This window comes from Pteronotus mesoamericanus, unplaced genomic scaffold (genome assembly GCF_021234165.1).
Source record: "Pteronotus mesoamericanus isolate MK-2021 breed Mesoamerican mustached bat unplaced genomic scaffold, CSHL_Meso_final contig_90, whole genome shotgun sequence".
Lineage (NCBI taxonomy): Eukaryota > Metazoa > Chordata > Mammalia > Chiroptera > Mormoopidae > Pteronotus > Pteronotus mesoamericanus.
Genome location: NW_026555277.1, coordinates 18713056 through 18733972, shown reverse-complemented (window position 1 = coordinate 18733972; position 20917 = coordinate 18713056). Strand labels below are relative to the sequence as shown.

At 37.3% G+C, this 20917-nt stretch overlaps 1 protein-coding gene across 1 annotated transcript in view; it reads left to right on the top strand.

Moving 5' to 3' along the window:
- Positions 1-20917, top strand: part of PARD3B (par-3 family cell polarity regulator beta) — a 943196-nt gene that overhangs the window by 599190 nt on the left and 323089 nt on the right. The window contains exon 16 of the mRNA XM_054585774.1: positions 9752-9796. Coding sequence (XP_054441749.1) covers positions 9752-9796 — 45 coding nt within the window. The remainder of the gene's footprint in view (positions 1-9751; positions 9797-20917) is intronic.

The following is a 20917-nucleotide window of genomic DNA, read 5'->3' as shown; positions in this document are numbered from 1 at the left end:
AACTACCTCCTCTCTTACTCCTATTCTGTTCATTTTTCATGCTGCATCCTGGGTAATCTTTGTAAAACACAAATCTGATCATGTCACTTTCTTGGTGAAAATCCCTTAACAGCATCCTACTGCCCTCAGAACAAAGACAAAACTCGTGATGGGGTTTTTGATATCCTCCATGACTGGCCCCGCCTCCACCTGGCCCCGCACTTGTCTCCCTCTCATGCCAAGCACTCCAGCTGTATGGAAAATCTTGGGGTTCCACGTGTGGGACCTGTTTGAGGCCTTCACGTCTCTCCTGTCCGAACGCAATCTTCACACTTCCCTACGTAACTCCAGGTCTCAAAGTCATCAGAAGGCCCAGTCCATGAGCAAGGCGTTGTTTTGTCGCGACCTATTCACAAAGCTCCCCAATCATCCTTCTTTCATGCCACACGTATTTACTGAGCATCTACTGTGTACCAGTCACTGTTCTAGAACCTGGGAACAAATTGGCGCAATTTGTTGGCATAAGCTCCATGTCTACACGGAGCTTATGTTCTAGTGGGGAAGATGGCAGGCAGTGATGGGTGCTTTGTAGCAACATGAAGTGGGAGGAGGAGATAGTGACAGCACGTTGGGGCTGGGAGGTCCTACCTGAGGTAAGGTGGTCGAGGAGGGTCCCTGATGATGTAATGTCTGCGGACATGCGAATGAAGGGTGGCAGTGAGCTGTGTGGCCATCCAGGAGATTGGCACAGCCATCAGTGTGGAAGAACATGTCCCAAAGCTCTAAAGAGGGATGTGTTTTCTGTGTTTGGGGAACTGCAGTGAGGCCAGAATGGGTGCCAGAGGGATGCTGAGCAAGGGGACAGCTGTGCAGAATGAGCTGGGAATGACCCCTGGCGCCCAGCTCGGGCGGGGCATGGAGGCCCTAAGCTTTTAGATTTTCTTCTAAATGTGACTGGAAGCTAGTAAGAGGCTTGGAGCAAGGGACTGTCATGATTTTGGTTTTGTTTTTTTGTTTTGTTTTAGAAGGATGACCCTGGCTTCTGTATGGATAATAGTCTATAGGGAGCAGGTGCAGAATCCCAAAGTTCAGTCCAGGGGTTATTACATCTGTCAAGATGAGACTGGGAGAGAGCTTTGTTCGGGAAGGTTTGCTAATACTTCTCACACTGTTGGTGATTAGTTGTGTGGTAGAAACCCTGCTGGTACGGGGCTCAAAGCTGTCATGTTCTCTTCTGTAATCCCCGTGCCTAGCATGATGCCTGGCACAGCTTTGGCTTTCCACAGGTATTTGTTGGACAAAGTTCTGGCTTAACAGGAGTTAATATAAAGAGGACTCCAGGATTTTAGTTGACTGTATACTTAATGAGCCAACAATAGTGCAGTTTGGCTGCCAAAAAAGCTAATGCTGTCTTTTTCCCTTTTCCACTACTATGACACCTGAACAATAGTCCATGCCTCTCCTTGGTAACAATTTTCAGGTATATGAGGCTCCAAACAACTTATGACAACTCTATTTTTTACTTCTGAGAGTATATAAACAACCATTTTTAAGAGGCATCATGTGTTCTTTCCCATAGTTGGTTAGGAAGTTCTAACAAGTAGTGGTGACTAGTGAAATACAGGGTCCAGCAGAAGTAACGACTGCTTGAGGGGGGTTGGTAGGGTCATAATATAGGTGTAATAATTTACAGCTTTAATTTGAATATTTCACCTAAAATGTCGTATGGTGTGCCTGAGTGCGAGGTAGTTATATTACAGAATTACATGCTTATGATTTTGTAATAAAAGGGTTTATAATAAAAAAGAGGCATTATTTGCATCAGACCCTGTATATAGTTTTTGATCATAAAGCCATTAGCAGAATCTTACCTCTCAGACTCACACCATTCAAGGAATTTGTGATTGGAAGTCAGGAACCCCCAGATCCCTGCTGTCCCACTTGCTAACTTTATGGGGTAACCCACTGGGCCTCAGTTACCTGCTCTGTAAAGTGAAGATTGTAAGGCCCAACTCACCAAGCTTTTGCAAAGATTAAGCTAGATAACACATGTTAAAATATTTAGCATGACATATGTGAGTTGGTAACAGGTTTTAGTTTCCTTTCTCCTTTTCCCTCTTAAAGATTAATCATTATGTGGAAATATACATTTTAAATAGTGGAATTAGAAATGCGTTGTCTCACTTGCTAATATAAAATAATGGTTGTTTGTTACGTGACTTACAGGATAGCCTGAGCACTTATTTTTCCTATGGTTTAATCAGTATCAGTTTCTTGCTGATGACAGAAATATTTATTAAGAGTCTAGGAAACGTGGGAGTTTTCATAGTCTGAACCTGGTAGATCCCAAGAATTCACAGAAAGAAGATTCCCAGGAGGGGTCTCACACACGTAGTCTTTTTGTTGTCATGCAAAAAAAAGACAAAGACTCTACACAACTAATCTTTGAGGACCTTTGTAATCAGTAATTATTTACCATGTAAAGATGAATAAAATACAATTTTGGTCTTCGAAGTTGCACACCAATCAACATAATGCAGAGTAGAAAGTAGTATGTTTGCTCAGATGCAAAGCTAAAGTGTTCTGGGGGAAACAGAGATGAAGAGAATAGCCAACAAAGAGGAGGTTATAATGGGGAGCTGGGCCTAGGGGGAGGAATAGTATTTATACTTGTGAGGTTTGAGGCATTTCCAACTAAGAGTAAAAAGGCAACTGGGAAAAAACCAGGAATTACTTTATATGATTTCAGTATAGAGGAAAACATAATGAGAGCAGTAACAATGGTTGAAACCTGAATATAAGGCTACGGAGACTGTATTATTTTCTAGGCAGTTAAATTTAGTGAAGGCTTTTGGTTAGATTAGAAAAATGATGAAAGTGATATTTAGCACAGGCTAACCTAGGTAGAGTAAATTAGATATATAGTAGAGTTGGGGAGAGGGAGATAGGACAAGAGCAAGTTGGAAGCAATTTCCAAAGTTCAGCCATGGAATAGAAAAGACTTGGGTCCAGTTAGGAGGACTCGGAAGCAAGTCTTGTGACTGTTGCCCATGAATATAGCATATGTGCCATCAGAACAGGGGAAGAGCCCAGAGCCTATACTTGGTTTCCTTTCAGTTCACTAGGTCAGCTGCATTCTCTATGTGGCCCTATATTCCAATTTTTTTTTAATTGACTACTATTAGCCTTCATTTCATGATATCCTTATGCAGGAGAGAAGCAGGTAATGGGACTTCCAAAGACTATGGTTCCTAGTCACTGATCACATTCTTTGCTTAGTGTTCTCCCCATTTCACTTTGGGTGGGAGATATTCATGGTATCTTAGGACCATTGGTTCTGTGATTTAGGAAGCTGTGGTTTTAAGGTCAAAGATGTTTCAATCTACTAAGTAGTGTAATTATTTTGCAACTTATTCCAGATAAATTAATAATACCATACCATGAGACTTGTAAGATTTATATCACGTTTTTAAATATCTGAGTTGAGGCAATGGGGCTGAGAGTCCAAGGAAAGCGAAGTGGTTGGAATGTGCAGTACCAAAAATAAAGAACCGCGGAGACAGCAAACTCCAGAAACATTTAGAGAATCTCTTGAATATTACACAGAGCACACATGTCAGGAGACTACTCAGGCCAGGAAAATCCTTTGCAAAAGATCAAGGGAGCGGTACTCAGAGCTCACACAGTTTGATTCTTTTGAGAAAGATAATCTTTGTTGAATGGATTCAAAACAAATTAATTAGTGAATTTATAAAGAATTGCCTTGATTTTCCCATTATTCCTTAATGAGATAAAGACAATGGCATAAGAACATATGAAAAGTATTAGACTTTTCTAACTTTAGATTTAAGCCCCCCAAGCTTAATGAAGAAAAGGAATTTTATAGAAATGATGAAAAAGTTGTGAACATAGGAATAGTTGGGTAACAATGAGGGAGCTGGTCCTCATTTTTGTCCCATGGCACCCTGGCTATAGTATTAGAAGAAAATGTCACCTACTGAGTTCCATCTACCTTATTGTCAGACAGCAACACAGCCAGGGAGCAGCAAGGAGCTTTGAGGAAGCTTGCTAAGAGAGTTTGCAGCAAGAAAAATATTTGCATCATTATCTTATAGTAATTCCCTAACCCCTTTTTCAGGGGGGGGAAAAAAAAAGCAAACTTGCTTATGTTTTTTACCTTTTTGTTTTCAAGAAATGGAAGAATTTTTCAGCACATAAAAATGCATAGTGCTGATACCCAAAAAGTCTCCCTAAAGAGAAACTGTATGCCAAATAGTCATCGATATAAAAAAACACTATAAATCTAAGCAGTAGTAGTTCATGGTTGCTAAAGACGGAACTTAATTTACAACTTGAAACAGGTTTGGCATCCTTAAAAATTCTAGAAATCAATCCGGGATACAGACATTGATCTGCTCAAAGAGAATAACATGGATTCTTAATATTGGCAACTACATCAAATTTTTCCAAGTTATGAAGGAACAAGTCCTGGAAACCAGTTCATTAACCATTAAGGAATTATTTGATATTTAGTTTCCTAGCAAGCAACTCAAAGAGAAGTATTTATGGCCTCATTAGAACATATATTTGTGTTGTGCCAAACATCACCTTCAAAACTGCAGTCTCTATTATGTCAAAGATATGGAAATTATAACTTAAATGAAATAGAGCTGTCTATGTAAAAGGCAAGCATTGCATCATATTTTAGAGTGCTGCTTTACATCAAAGTACCTGAATATGAAGTAGTGGGAATCTGAACACATTTGCATATTCCCCATTCGAGACATAGGATTGGCATTCCCAAAAAGAGTTAAGTGTAGCGGATGGCAATCTTTATCTGAAGAGATTTGTGCGTGATAGCAATATACCATCTTCTGTCAGCCTAAGAAGAGCATATGGGTCCCATTAGCTCCCCAAATCTGCCACTGTTCTGCAAATTTTTATTAAGCAAGTTCTGTTCCTAATAGTCACTTATGTTACAGAATTCGTATCAAATGCTATCAATAAGCAAGGGGATTATTTTGCCCTAGTGAGAATGCATTTGAAGTGCATAAGAAGGCTTGACAAAGGAATAAAACACTTTAAGTGATCACTATATTAATATAAATGTATCCTACTGGGAAGCCAATATGTTTAAGTATTATATGCACTTTAATGTTTGCCGTTAATAAGCTCTCAGTGTGCCATCTTTTTCACAGATTTTCTCTCCATATTTTCTTTATTTATGGTTTCTCTTCCATACAGTGAATGTGGCTGAATTCAAAAGACAATGTGTATTTATCCGTGCTTTTGAAAAAAGCGCCACTGTTTTTGAGCAGTTCTAATGAGCTCAAAGGTCTATAACCAAGGTAACTAGAAACATAGGCAGGCTGCTGTATTTTCCAAGCAAGTCTTCCTGAACCAGGGGATCGACCATGAAATTAACAACCATCCAAACCAAAGAATGATCTTATGAAGCACCTTACTGTAATTAAATCAAGTCGTGTTCATCAATGTTGGGTTGAATATGGGGAAACATGAGCTTAGAAATTCCATTATCTAAATAAATCCAAAGATATCTCAAGAGTGACGAGTTCATGGTATTTAAGTATTAGGTATTTAATAACAGTTACAATAAAAATGTCTGAATCACATCTTCAGAAGGACTGAGAATTTTGCTGATATTTCTTCAATTGCTGTAATATCCCTTTAAGGTAATCAAGAGTAAGTATTGCCATCCCTTGGGTAAAACTGAAGGATAAGAAAGGTATTATATAGGTGAAGAAAATTTAAAAAGGAAGAAATAAAAAGGAACCTGTCATCAGAACTAGAAGAAATTTTTGGCTCTTACTCCATCAACACTCTCTTACTTGATGCTTTTGGTACCTTACCATTTTGGAAGAAAGACCTTTCCCGCAACCAGCCCATTCATTTTTTCAATCTCTGATAAATAAGGTCTTTGTTTGAAATGACACACCCTCATAATAATATTACTGCTGTTCCAGTCACTGTGCTATCTAAATATTATGCAGTTAAATGACTAGATTTAAGTTCTAGCCCCAAGAGATAACTTTATAGTAGCTCTAAGGTAATCTGAGTTATAAAAGAAGTTGAGTATTAATTATAACACTTGTCATTTTAAAAAAGTGGTGATGGTGTGTATAATTTTACCTCATTTTCTCATTTGCTACTGTTATTTAAATCGTTTCTCAGCACTAAGTATGTGCATAAAAGATGATTGTTCCCAATTTAACCTTTTAAATAAAATGTATTCTATTAATTAAGTCATTACAGTTCTCTTCTTTTCTATTATGTTTATTCATTTATCTTCTGTCCTAAAGATAGATATCTGTGTCAGTGAATATTTTGGTGAGAGACCCTTAATTTTTATGCCTATCACTCATTTGGAGTTTCTCCACTGTATTTAAAAATAGCTTATGTTAGTGTTGTAAAGAATTTCAAATTGCCAACTAAAATAATGATAAGTACTCCTACTAAAAATAATACATGGTATGCAGCCAAAAAATTAAGAAAGTACCATGCTTAACCTAATATGACTGGGAAATTTGCAGTACTTAAATTGGCTTAGATTTAATGAGATAACATGTCTGTTAAAAAAAAATACAGGCAAAAACAAAACAACAAAATTCTGCCCTTCTATGAATCCATCTTCTCAGAATAACTGTACGTAATAACACCATATACTGTGAGTATTATGTTTTCTTTGTTTTCTTCCTCTACACAATGAACTGGGAACCAGGTAAACTGGGAAGTAAAAGCTGCTGTGGGTGTTGGATTATCCATGAGCTAATTCAAAGTACCTAGTGCCTGGCCGGAAGCATAGTACGCTCTCAGTTCCATCCCTATATTCCTTTAGAATCCAAGCCAAGTTAAATCACAGAGACCACCACCATTACTAAATTTATAACCTTTACCATCCTCTCACAGTTTCCATTTCTCAAAAGTTTTTGTTGATTGAGAAATACGTAGCTGGCATTGTGCTAAGTGCTTTTGTACATATTTTTCATTTTATTCCCACAATTCCCTGTGTAGTGCTTTTATTTCATTTTTCATGTGAGGAAACTAAGGTTAAAAAGAGCTTTGTAACTTGCCCAGTAAACCTGGGATTCAACCCACATCTATCTCATTATTAACGATCATGTTATTCTGCTTTTCTATTTAGTTTTAATAATGATAGCTAATATTGCTTAAGCACTTACTATATGATCTTCTAAGTACTTTGCATAAAACTACATATGTAATTTTTACTTCAAACCTATGGAGGAAGCCATATTATCTTCATTTTATATATGATGAAATTGAAGCACAGAAAGTTAAATCAAATTGCATACAGCTAATAAATTTCCATGTCAGGATCAGACCCATGGCTTTTCATCTGTGAAATGGGAATGGGTATTTTAGCTTGAACCTACTAGAATTGTAGATTTCCAAACATGTTAAACAAAATAAGGTTTCTGTTAATAACATATATTCAGATAAAAAGGATAATGGCTTTCTGACACATAGATGTCTGTTAAGTGTTTAATTTGTGTTGCTGATGATTCAAAAAATATAGCAACTCTTCTGTGACTCATCACAATTAGAGTGGGTAAGAGGCCATGTTGAAGTTCTAGATCCTATCCCCTACTTAAGAGGTGTGCCTCAGTTTCTTTGTAGAGAAAAGATAATAACAACACCCGTCTTTACAGGTCATTGTGAGGATTAAATGTATTAGATGTCAATTGCATTGGACAGAACCTGCGATTAGAAGTACTCAAATATTAGCAACTAGTATTTTTAATCATTATGATTGTTTTCCAATATTTTTCTGTTTATACCATTTTTTAGACTTGGGAAAGACAGAAATTGCCCCCCAAATTGGAGCCAAATAAATACAAACTGACATCTCCAACCGGATGTACAAAGAAAACTCTAACAATATTTTTAAGCAGTTATACCAGAAAAATTACAGGCATGCAGTGCTTTTATCTAGAAAATGAAGCAATTGCTTAGGAAAGGAGGGATAAGTGGGGCTGGGAAGATCGATATGTAGGGGCTGGGTGAATGAAATGGGACTGGTAGGCACAAGAAGGAGGGGCATGTTACTCTGAGACCAATCTCGTGGTGGGGAAAATGGAAAAGGTCCTTCTTGTTGGGAAACTCCCCTCACCTTGTTCCAACCCTTGAGCACCAGAGTTGTATAGACAAACATGAACAATGGCCCGTGGTGAATCATGACCAGCTGTTGTTGAATATTAAAGTGGCAATCCATGCAGAGATGCTTAAGGGTTAAGAACTTTTCATCTGCATTCATGACAAGAACTGGTTAACAGCTTTCATGTAATATTATTGCCTGATATCAGGGTAATACCAGCCTCATAGAATGGGTTGAGATATATTCCTTCCTCTGAATCGCCTGAAAGAATTTCTATAAAGTTGGTATTATTTCTTCCTTAAATGTCTGGTAGATAGAATTCACCAGTGAAGCCATCTGTCCAGAGCTTGCTTGTGAAAAAGTGTGAACTAAAAATTCATTAAAGAAACAACCTATAGGGCTATCCAGATTTTCTATTTCTTCCTGTTTAAGCTTTGGTAATTTGTGTCTTTTAAAAATTTATCTATTTCATTAGAACTGGGTTCATCTAGAGTTATTTTCCCCCACTCCTAAAGCAAGGTTCCTCTTCATATTCTAACTGAAGTTTGTGAATGAGGAAGTTTTTCATTCTGGCTGTTGGAAAGAGGGCCTATTCCCAGCCCCGTGTGAACTTTGGACACTCTTCCCTTTTAACTTCAAGGAGGTTCTGTGCCATTACAGGTCATGATCGTCAGTGTTCAACTACATACATGAGAGGCTGCTCTACAGATCTCAGAAAGAATTCTGTGTAGCTCTCTCCTCTCCAGTTCCCTGACCTCAGGACTCCCCCTGCCTTGGCTTCCCTGGACACCCAGCTGCATGTCCTGGAGCCGGGATTACACTGGGCTCTGCCTATGTCCCCCTCACTGCACCACAGTCTAGAAACCCTCCATACAGTAAACTGGAGTGATTGTAGGGTTTGCCTCACTTGTTTTCCATCTCTCAGGAGTCGCGCTTCTCTGTTGCCTGATGTCTAACCTCTTGTTTCATGTTTTGTCTATTTTAAATTTTTTTCAGGGGGATTAGAAGCCTGTTCACTTTTACTCTAGGCTTATCAGATACAGAAGTTGAGTATCGAATGTATATACTGTAATTATGTTCAAAATCTTTTACTATATATTATACATCTCTAGGCCCATGCATTTAGTTTCTCCTTTTGGAAACATGCAAACAATAACCTAGTTTAAAAAAAACTGAAAATATTGAAAATTAAAATAAAATTAAATACATAAGTCTAATATATATTTCCTAATAGCTATTTAAAATATCTACCAATGATAGTTGAAGGAAGGGAGGAGGAAGGGCAAATGGTGGAAGGAAGGGGAAGGGATCAGCCAAAGAACATGTATGAATGACTCGTGGACATGGACAATGGAGAGGAGATTGACTGTAGGCGAGAGGGTTGGGCTGGGTAGAGGGGAGCAAAAGGGGAAAAAATGGAAAGAATTGTAATAGAATAAACAATAAAACAAGAATAGAGAAAAATAAATAAATAAAATATCTACCAATAGAAATGAGGTGCCCCAGGTAAGCTGGGGAAATTTTTTCTCAAATCTTTGCCAGTAAAAGATTTACCTTATTATAAATCGATATTAATTTAGTTCAAAAAATGGCTGATTTACAAGCAGACTGATCCTTGTCTCTTTTATTTCTCCTCAGTGCCAGATGAAAGCAAAGTCCATTCATTGGCTGGACAGAAATTGGGTAAGAAATTCCTTGTAACTGACTTTATATTCTTCTTCCTGGAAATCACTGGCTGTGTTTGAGTAGCAGTTGGAACCTATTTCCATCCACTAGTCACTGAAAAGCTTGCTAATTAATACATGAGTTGTCTCTGACTTCCACCGAAGATGAATTATTGCTTGGCTCTGTGTATAGTGGCATAATGTATGCTGACTCAAAATATTTGAGAGGGAAGAATAAAGGTGTCCAAAAAAATGATTCTAAAACCAAAAATCTTAAACCCATATGTCAGCAGAACACTTAGAACAACAAAAGAATTATAAAGGAACCCCAAGAAAGCTTGAAAATTTTTCCCATGATGACTTTTACATTAAAGTGATTGGACAAAAACTTCCAGAATAAGAACATTTGCTCATCTTTTCTCTCCAAAAGAGAAGTCTTTTTACCTGACGTCAAAGGGGACTGTACCGAAGGTGACTGTATTATCTTTCTTTAGACTCATGAATGAGCTTCCTAGAGGTTCTCTAGAAGGTCCACAAGGACCTCCAAGAGTTTACTGGCTCTCTCTCTCATGTGCAAGAAACGTTCAGGTCTCCAATCCAAGCTGCTTCTTCATCACCAAGGGGCCTGCTTTCTATTCCTTTGCACTTCCCTCATCATTTATTCATATTAGGTGAAAACAATTAAAGCCACCAGGCTAGTAAACACTGTAGTAATCACTGTTCTCTAGGGGTGCATTATTTGGGGGAGAAATATCCATTTTACTCTTAGAATTACCACTCCAGACCACAGAGCAGTTATAATTTGTTGACATCCCTCTGTTTCTGAAACAAAGAACTCTTTCCTACCACCAAGCATCTCCTGCGCTTATGTGCCAATTATGTTTTCAGCAGTAAGTGGCCTTGATGCCTCATTACCTCCATCATGTTCCAGGGCAAAATTATGATTTTCCTCTTTTATCCTTTCTACCGATTCTCTAGTGATAACAGCAGGGAAGGGCTGGTTCACAACGCTTAGATTTTTTTTTTTCCTTTTTTTGCTCATCCTAGTAAAGAGCCTGAGAGGTTGGATCATGGTAAAAGAAGATTTCTGTGGGAGGGATAGATTGCTGCATGCTGCTTGTTCCCATCATCCTCGTCCCTTAAATTCTCTGCGACTGGAAATATTTTTAGGAGTCTGAGAAGGAAGTTCTCATGATTAAGGAACCCCAAGGATGGTCTCTATTTTTTTCATCATAAATGGATGGTACTGCTTGCAGTTAGTTCTCTTCCATTTTAATACCTGAGCATTAAAGCCTATGTACTGGCATAGGCTTCAAGGTAAAAAGTGAAAGCAGCGTTTAAGAATGTTTATCCATTTGGTTTTTGAAAAGGTGGCAATGATAAACTTTCTGGCTCTGTCCAAGAAATCAAATTTTATTTTAATATTCTTTAATTCCCAAACAAATTACTATTAGCCAGTAACTAAAAGTTATTGTCCGCCTTTTCATATTGCTGTATTATTTTAGGTAAGATTGAATGATATGTTTTTATATAGTATGATTTGAAAATATTAATAAAGAATTACTCTAAGTGCAAAATTTATAATAGTCTTCTAAATAAAAGTGTCAAAATAGCATAATTTTAAAGCTGTTAGGTAGATTCACTGTAAGCTCCATATGGTGGCTTTAACTGATTGATAGAAATTGTACTTACAGTCTTCCTATTACTTACATGAGCCATACTGTTTATGTACCTCAGATGTTTTAAAGAAGATTTTGGGTTATATTGTAACTGCCACTACAATATTCACTATCCTTATATTTTTAAGTACTTTTATATCCTATCACAGCATCATTTAAGGTTTTAATTGGCCGTCTGTGGAACTGACGCAAATGCTAAAAAACAACCAGAAAGTTGATAACTTTGGAGCAAAAGCAGCATATGATAAAACACAGTGAAGAGCACTAAACAATTCCCTAAAATTATATACTCTAGAGTTAAATTGAAAGCACTCTGTAAAACCTTACTAGCAGTTCTAAGAAAAATACAAAGCAACATTAAGGAAAAATATGCTACTAACATTGTAAGTTTATATACTCAAGAAAATACCCTCTCCCCATGGTCTATATTTGACCTTTGGAAGGTTAGTCTTGAATTATAATGATCCTCAAGAATTCACCTGCCTTATAAAAGGCACCCCCCCCACTTCTGTGTTTGGCATTTTTGTCAGGCAATGTCTCATTAGGTGTTGGTGGAGGTGGTGAAAGAGGATCAAGGGTCCTTTAATTCTGGCAACCCCTCTTAGATACAAAATCATTTAAAAAACCAACCTAATATATAACTTTAGTCTCAATCTGCTACAGCCTGGGAGTACTCAGCTAGTTACCAATTTGAATTATAATGTATAATGTTACATGATCATACTTGTCTCACCAACATCAAAAGGAATCATTTGACTTCTTTATCACCTTTCCCTTCTCCAGATCCTTTCTCCAGAATATTTAGGTTTAAAAAGAAAAAGTGATTTCTCTTTTGCTGAGAAGAAAAAATATCTCCCTCTGTCTATTTTTAATTGTAGGAATGTGGACAATTTTCATACGATCCAAGACCATCAGGAAGTTAAATTAAATAGTATATGCTGACCTAAATCTATCATCCATCCTCTTATTTGGGATGATATGCAAGATTTTAATAAATTCATCTGAATTAAAATTTCTTCTGCGTCAGCTACTTAGTGGGTAGAGAGCCATTTCATGCCAATTTCCATCTGTTGGTCTGGCTTGGATACCTCCCAAATTTGTGACAATATTTTTGGCATCCTTTCCTTGGCTTAATCTTAATCTTTAAATGGCTGATTCCTCTGAGCTCAGATCAAATCAAAGGCTCAGGTAAGATAATCTTTCCAACATTTTTGGCCGCAGAAGTAGTGTTCCCTCACCCCTTCTGAAATCAATTCAAGTATTCTCAAGATTCCTCTAATGCCCTACCTCAGGCGCTTCCTTTCCCTGGCGGCACATTACATCCATACCTTGGCATCGAAGATGGCAGGATGTTCTCTTTCTTGTAATTGTGCAGGGTGCTCATCCATGTGCGAGAGGTATTTGTGTCTATGGAATGGAGAGACCTACCCAGAGAAGTTGGAAGCAAATTTTTGCCTTTCATTTGTTTTTTTAAAGAAAAATCACAAGTTTCAGAGAGCGTTGAAAAACCATTAAGGTGTCTTTTACCTCTTTCCCTAGCTATTTCACTAATTGAATTCTAACAAAATTCAAACCCTAGCAATGTAGGCTTTGAATATATATATATATATTCAAATATATATTGTGTATATATTATATGTATACAATTTTTATATTATATATTTTATGTAAATTTTATATTATATATTTTAAACAAGATATATTTTATATATTTTAAACAGTAAAACCAATATATATTTTAAAATACATATTTTAAATTTTATTTTAAACAATGAAATATATTTTAAATAATAAACCAATAAATATTAATTTATATTAAATATTACAAGGGAACATTAGAATCCAGAGAAAATAACATTAAATTTGGCATAGCTTTAAAAAAATATGTGTTAATTTTGACTGTACAGACCCATATTATATATCTGAAAAGGCATCATTTCTTTTTTATGCTTACTGAATTGACACCTAAACCAATAGTTTCATGCTCCTCAGCATTCAGACAGAAAGGACTTATAAATTTTATTTTTTTACTGTGTCTTCATTTTTTGTTGTTTTGATTTACTGCTGGGAGCTGTTTTAATACGTATTGACTGTCTGCAAGATCTTTGCTGACCCAGCTCTTTCAGATGATGCAGTACTAAAGAAAGCTGATGACTTCTTCTTTATGAGCTCTGACACATTAATTAGCAAAATGGACTAAAAAGCTTTCCTATTTCTATTTTAATTTCTTATATTCTCAAACACCTGTCTGTAGAGCTGTAAAGCAGGCAAGTCTGTAAAAGTAATGGTTGGCAGGAACTCCAGACCTTTTCTGAGGCAAGTTTATCAGTTAATGAGCAAGTACAATCTAGGGGGATATCTCTATATGAGTATGCTGATGTCTTAACACGTTTTATTGATGAAGATGCTGAAGCTCAGGGCATTTAAGGACTTGATCTCTCAGCTGTTAACTAGTGGGTTTAGGATATGAACCCAGGTACTACATGCGTTTGGACATTTCATTTTCTACTAACATATGCCTAGTATCTCACAGTTCCAGACATTGAAAAGAATGTAAGAGTAAGACAAAGTTCTAGTTGAAAGACATGATACATATAACAAGATAGCCCATAAATCTTTATTTACCTTTTGTACCTCAGCCAGCCAAACAAGGAACAGCATAGGTATAATCTCTCTAGCAAACTACTGTAAGGGACATCTGATCATGCTTACCTTTGTTTCCCTGCACGCATATATACATGTGTATATGCATATTGAATGTGGGGGGCAGATTAAGAGATGTGCGACAGAAAATATGCATGTGACATACATTATGTATAAATTATAGCAAAAGTGCATGTAATATATATCTTTATAGCAAAGGTTGAGAGTGTGTCATGCAAGTTGCTAACTTGGCAGACCTTACATTCTGTTCTGAACACATTGTGTTTAACCTTCATATCTAGAATGTTCTCTGGATCATTGCAAAAGAATAGAGCCCTTAAAAACATTAAACGATTGGATAGTTACTTTAATACAAGAATAAGGAATTATTAAATGACATACTTTTGATGAGTCTTAGTATTCCATATTTTTATAGACTATCTAAATTAAAATATGCATTTAAATTTTGGGACACCACCATGGTCATATTTCATATTTGAGTCTTCTGATTGTGTTGCTGTTTTTTGTGATATTTTATCATAGCTGATGAGGAAGTAAAACCTTGGAGTTGGTGGGTCAGTGGGGTTAGTTCAGGTCAGTGGAATTGAACTCTGTTTCTTTCCTTATCAATTGGTTAAGGTAATACTGCATGGATATCTGTTTGAACAAATATTTCTACTGACTACTTTGAAAGATTTTATAATTGTTACACACAAGAAATGTACACATTTCTCATATGTTCTAGCTTTGTTTTACATTTCCATGGGATTCAAGAAGTTAATCATTAAAAAATTAGCAATATGTCTAGGATTCTTCTGTATAAACTTGATTATGAAGCAACCCTGGTATTTTCTGTTGCAAAGATTACTGTATATTCTAGTCTCTAAAATTCAATGAATCAAATTGAATTAGAAAAAAAGTGTCAATCTTTTTAGAAATGAGATAAGATTCTTCACTATTTAAATATGTTATAGGTGTGTGCATCTCTGAATTTCATGAGTAAATAGAGACTATAATTTTTTACAAATCAAATTTCAAAATTAATTATTTCAGTTCCACTCACATTTATTAAATGTCCATTCTGTGACAGGTACTGCATTAAGTGCTGGGGATACAAAATGGCATAAAATATGACATCTGCTTTAGAAAAAAATGTTTATAAAGCAGTAGAGGAGAAAGACATATAAATACCTAATTAAGTATTTGGTACATTCATGTAAATCATTGCACATGTAAAAGAGTGCAGTGCAGAAATCTCACAGAGGAAATATTGCTTGAGTCTGCTTGGGACTGGGATCAGCTCTTGTGTTTCAAAAAGGAAGTGTTTCCATAGCAGGATCTGAAAGATAAATAAAAGTTTGAGAAATAGAAAAGGTTAATGAGCTAACACATTTCAGGTATATGGAAAGTTATAATAACATGGGACATCATGGTATGTTCAGGAAACTATAAGCAATTCAGTGTGTCAGGAAAACAAAGACTAACAAGAGGCGAATAGTGAGATATTAGGTCTTAGGGGGCTCCTCCCAATTGAACAAAAAACAAACAACATGGAAAATAGTTAAGACCATTGCAATAGTCCACATAAAAGATTATGTAGGTATAAATTTAATGGATAACAATGGGAGTGGAAAGAAAAATAAGAAAGATTCAATATTTAGGAAATAAAGCTTTGAGTTGTTTGTTGTTTTTTTCCTTTGGGTTTTTGTTTTTTTTTTTTTTTTTTTTATTAAACCTGCTGGGTGAGTGAGGAAAAGGTTCCAGTTTGAATTTCAGTGTATCAGTCAGTCATTGCTGCAATTACGCTGCACAATAAAACAGTAAACATTTATTTCTTGATCATGTATTTTCATGTATACTGGGATTTGCTGATCTCAGAAGCATTTGCTTGAGCTTGGCTCTAACCTACAGTTTAGGTCCAGGTTTTCTGTGTATGTCTGCCATCTTCCTTGGATCAAAATGTTTCCTGAGGCAAGTACCTTTGAAAGCAAGGGTGGTAAGATAAAAAGAGGGCAGATGAAGAGGGAATGCATAAGCTCCCTGCTGGCACCCTCATGGAGCTAGTTACATGCAGGCAAAGGCAGCAGAGGGGAAGGATCTGAAGGGGCAGAGGGAAGTGTGGGGGGAGGGCATGAGCTAGGAAGGAGTAGGGGTTCTATATGAGGTGGAAGAGCAATGCACTTGAGAGTGGAAAGGACAACTAAGGAGGAAGTGGGACCTCCTCCAAACCGAGACATGCATGCTGTGGGTGAGAAGGAACAGCTTCAAACCAGAGGGTTGCAAGAGAAGCAGAAGTCTTAATGGATATTTAGATTTCAGTTAAGTCAGGGGATTTTCAGAGAACAGGTTGACAGTATTTTGTCAACCATGGAAGGATTGGTGGGGGGAGTCCAGAAATCAAGGTAGACGTCTGGAATGGAGGTTAAGTGGGAAAATGAGTCACATAGGAAGATGACAGAGTGATGGTAGTTGACACCACAGGAAGGAAGGAATGACCAGAGGACTCACATCTTGGGAAAGACTGAGGATGGCAGGAGTGACTAGCTTGGTTTGTTTAGATTGCTCTGCAGTTGGCAAGAGAATTAATCCTTATTCTTCGGTGAATGGAGAAAAGTGAGGATTACCAGCGGAGACTCAATGGTAACCTGAATGGATTGGTTCTCGTGAAGAGCTCCTACCTCTGAAGGATAAGGAGATAAAGAGTTTGGGGAGGAAGTGGTCCCAGAGTTACAGAAGGTTTGAGATGCCTAATTTTTACTAGGTTTGGAAATTGAGAGATGGCCATTAATAATCACTCCTCCTTGAAAAAATTTCAGTTGACAGAACAGGAACAAGCAAAGTGGCTTGAGGAGGAATGAGGGGTGGGGTAAAAAAAAAAAAATGCACAGATACCCTTTCCAGAGAGATGTATCTGAGAAATTGTTTTTATTGTTTCATTTTATGTTACCAATGAGAAACATGGAAGCATGTTTATAGAGAGGAAAGAGACATTTGTGAGAAAATTGTTATAGGGATAGAATTAAGAGTGCAGTTTTAAGGAAGTTGGCCTTGAAGAAGGTGGATCAAATTTTAGGGAGAATGATGGGAATGTATGTTTGTATAGATAAATTTGTAGGTGGAAATGGTGAGAAATTAAGGACAATAATGGTCTCACTTTCCTTGATAATGTTAAAGTCTGTACATAATTGGGTTGGCCAAGAAAATAATAAACACTGTAGATGATAGATAACTCATGTTGAGTTATGTTTAAATCACTGAAGCAAAATTGGATGGGAAACTAAAAAAAATAATAATATTTTTATCTTACATACCTACATGCACACTACATTCAAAGATTGGGTTATAATTACTACAGATTTTCCCCCAAACTAAAATCTTCTTATCTCTTACAGTTACATTTTCAATACTCTATTTATGTTGGAATTATAGAATGTTAGTGTTAGCAGACAGGGTATCTGACCCTTAATGCATTGACCTTGGGCCATCTGGTAGAGTGTGGGTTCCTAACTTCATGTAGGGAAGATTTCATAATACGAGTCCAGGTGACTCTGAGGGTATGTTTGTTAAAGCTAAGAACAGTAAAACAAGGAAGGGCTGAGCATAGAAGAAGCAACAGGAATGCCTAAGCTTGGCTGCCTTAGCTCACTGAAAAGTCACAAAAAAGAGGCTTTGGGGACAGGTGTAGGGGTTTAGCCTGGGATGAGCTGCTGCTGCCCATTGCTCCCCTGATTGCAAGTCTCAGGGTCCCTTAGAGTTTAGGAGGCGTGTGCCTGTGGGGGAAGAAGTGAGGGAAGAAGAGGTCATGGCTCAGGCTCCTCTTCACCAGGATCCCTATCTATGTCTTCTCCCTCCTCCTGGCTGGCTTGCCAAATGTTGTCAGTGGAAATCAGGCTCTTACACAAGATCGCGAGGAAAACATTCCAAAGACCCACGCATGGGAGATTGTGGTGTGACATGGTTATTAGGGTAGAAATAGAAGTTGCCTCTAGGTTTCCATTTTCTCATCTCTGTCCCACCATGGAAAAAGTCTCACTTTGTTTTCAGCAAGGCCAATACAAAAAGGACTGTCCTGAGTTTCTGTTTCATATTAAAGCTTAGTCCTTGTGGTGCCTATACCATCTGCTGTGGGCCCCAGTTGCTGTTAGACCCACATGGTCATGTGCTGCTGGGAGAGAGAGCATGCAAACACATGGGGCAAGTGAGGGTTCCCAAGCTTTCTTGGGTTTTTGATAGTCCCACCCCCTAGTTAGACTGACAGACCTCTTTGGTCAAGCCCCTTCCCTTTTGCCCCACCCCCTACAACACCCTGGTACCAGAGGGGATGAAGGGAGGAGTGTTAATCCCCTTGGCTTTGCAATGCTGTAGTCTCCAGGGGTGTGAAGCTATAACTTCCTGGTGAAGCAAACAGGCTTAGGCTCCCCAGTTTATTAAACTCAGTGTCTAGTTCCTTTTGTTCCCCCTTTCTTTATTAATAATTAGTTCAGTACCAACAGTAACAGTAGGCCTAAATGGAGCATTATAGATCTCTAGTACAACCAACTTATTTATTTTAAAGACCGAGGCCTAGAAGGGGGAAGCTGTTCCCCTATCAAAGGCCCAGCTGGTCCTGTCTGCCCAGTGATAGGGTAGAGGCTCAGATCTGTTTCAACAGTCTCATTCTTGTGAATTCTACAAGTTTTGCCTGATTTAATAGCCTAAACTCTAATTAAAACCTCAGAATTTCCCCAAGCCCAGTACGTAAACCAAAAAGATAGAGTGATTTGGCACAGCCCTCGTCATTTCCCTCTGAGCCTCATGCGTTAAAACCCTCCAGAGGTGAGTAAGCTCTTATAAACAAAAAGCCCATATTTTGTTCAAAATTTATGCTAAAGATTTTGTATCGGTCTGTATTTATTTATAGTTACTGTTAATTATGCTTTTTTTACTTCTATAATTTTGTTCTATTTCTTTTTTTTCCCTAAATATAAATGCATAGGACAAAGTATTTTATTCTGAGCTCCTGTAAACATTTGTTGATGTGGTATATTTTGGTACATATTTTTCCCATGCCCTTATATGTTGATATTTACATTACAAAATTCTTGATAACAATTTTTTAAATTAACCTTTCTCTCTCATTGTTCAGAACTCAACAGTTTATCTTTGAGGATAAAATTTACTATGCTTAAGTGTGCACTGATTAGAAAATGTATAGTTTCTAAAATTTTTTGAATTATTTGAACAAGTAAAAATAATTCTATAAAGAGAAGAGACTATTTCTATATTTGTCAAATTCTTCAAATGTGGCTGACTATCAAACTTTACCATCCATGGAGAATATGTGTCTTTTATGTTTGGAAAACAGTGGTTTGGAACTGACAATTCTAATAGTGTTTCTAAATGCCAGAGTGAACATCTACAGTGGAAAACGTTATTAAAGGGTGACATGATGGTTGATGATACAGAGTGAATGTTTGACATCAAACTTTACTGTGTGCTGAGCTATCGCTACCCAACTTTGAATTAGCTCTGAAACTGGAGAGCAACAGCAGTAGGGAGCGCCTTAAAAATGACTCAAAGATGCCATCAACAGTCAGAATATTATTGTATGAACTCAGATATACCATGGGTGCAAACAAATCACATTCTCAAAAACATAGTAACTCTAAATGCTAGCTTACAGGGTGGGCGTCAGTTCTCTCCTCTTTCTCTTGTTTAGCTTTAGAAGATCTTCAATAGACTTTTTGCAATGAGAATATTTCAATAAAATCACTGGATTCTAACCTACTAGCTTTAAATAACGGCAGCCCTTATCAAAGTAGACTTGGGAAGAGCTAAAAAAACTTTTTAATTCCTACCTAATTATTTTAGAAGGTTTATATAGAGGCCTAGAATTAAAAATCACTCCTCTAAGGAAGATACTTGTGTGAATTTGTTGCAGAGGGAAAAACAAGAGACACTCTGATTCCAATGACCGATAGAGGTTATAAGCTATCTGCTTGCAAGACCTCTTATTTTAAACTTCTATGGAAAATCTAGTTGTCACTGTTAACTGAATGGCAATTTAGCCATTCCAACAATGGTTTTAGTTCTGAAGTTTTCTCAGCTAAAACTTAGCCAACACATAGAAGGACAAGTTTAAAATCCAACCTGGGAAATCTAAAGATGAGCTCTTGCATAATAGATGCCCAATCTACGTTGAATACTATAAAATATGTCAAGACCTAAATTTTGTTTTTAATACCTGATAAGGGTATAATAACTTCCAAGTAAAAGTGAGAAATATTTTAGACCATATTGGCTTTGATAATTTCAGTATTACTTTATATTAGGTGGTGTGTGTATATGCGTGTATAAAAACCTAAGTTTCATAAATGAATACTATTCTGTTGCGGGGGTGGTAGAGCAAGTAGAAAAGAAGCATTAAAAGATATGAATATTTCTAGAACAGTGTTTTCTACTTAAAAAACACTCATTTGTTGCCATATTTAGGCTTCAGCCACAGCGATAAAGCTCAGTATCTTTAAGTCATACCGCGCCCTTCACCACCTTGTAATGGCCGGCCCTTCCAGCCCTATGTCTTGCCACCGTCCCCCTCCACCCAGCTCCACCAGCCTCATCCCACAGGCTCCCTTCTCACCGAGCTGTTCACCTGTTGCTGTGTGACCGACCGTATGTCCATTCTCAGAGCTCCAGCGGAACTCTGGAAGCCCTACCTCCCCGAAAATCCTTCCTTGCTCCCTCAGGCAAGGTCTTGTCTGGTTTGTAGCCTTGTTTCACTTCAGGTATCTCTAGGCTTCATTTTTATGCTTTTTAATTTCTCTCACCTTTTCTTGCCC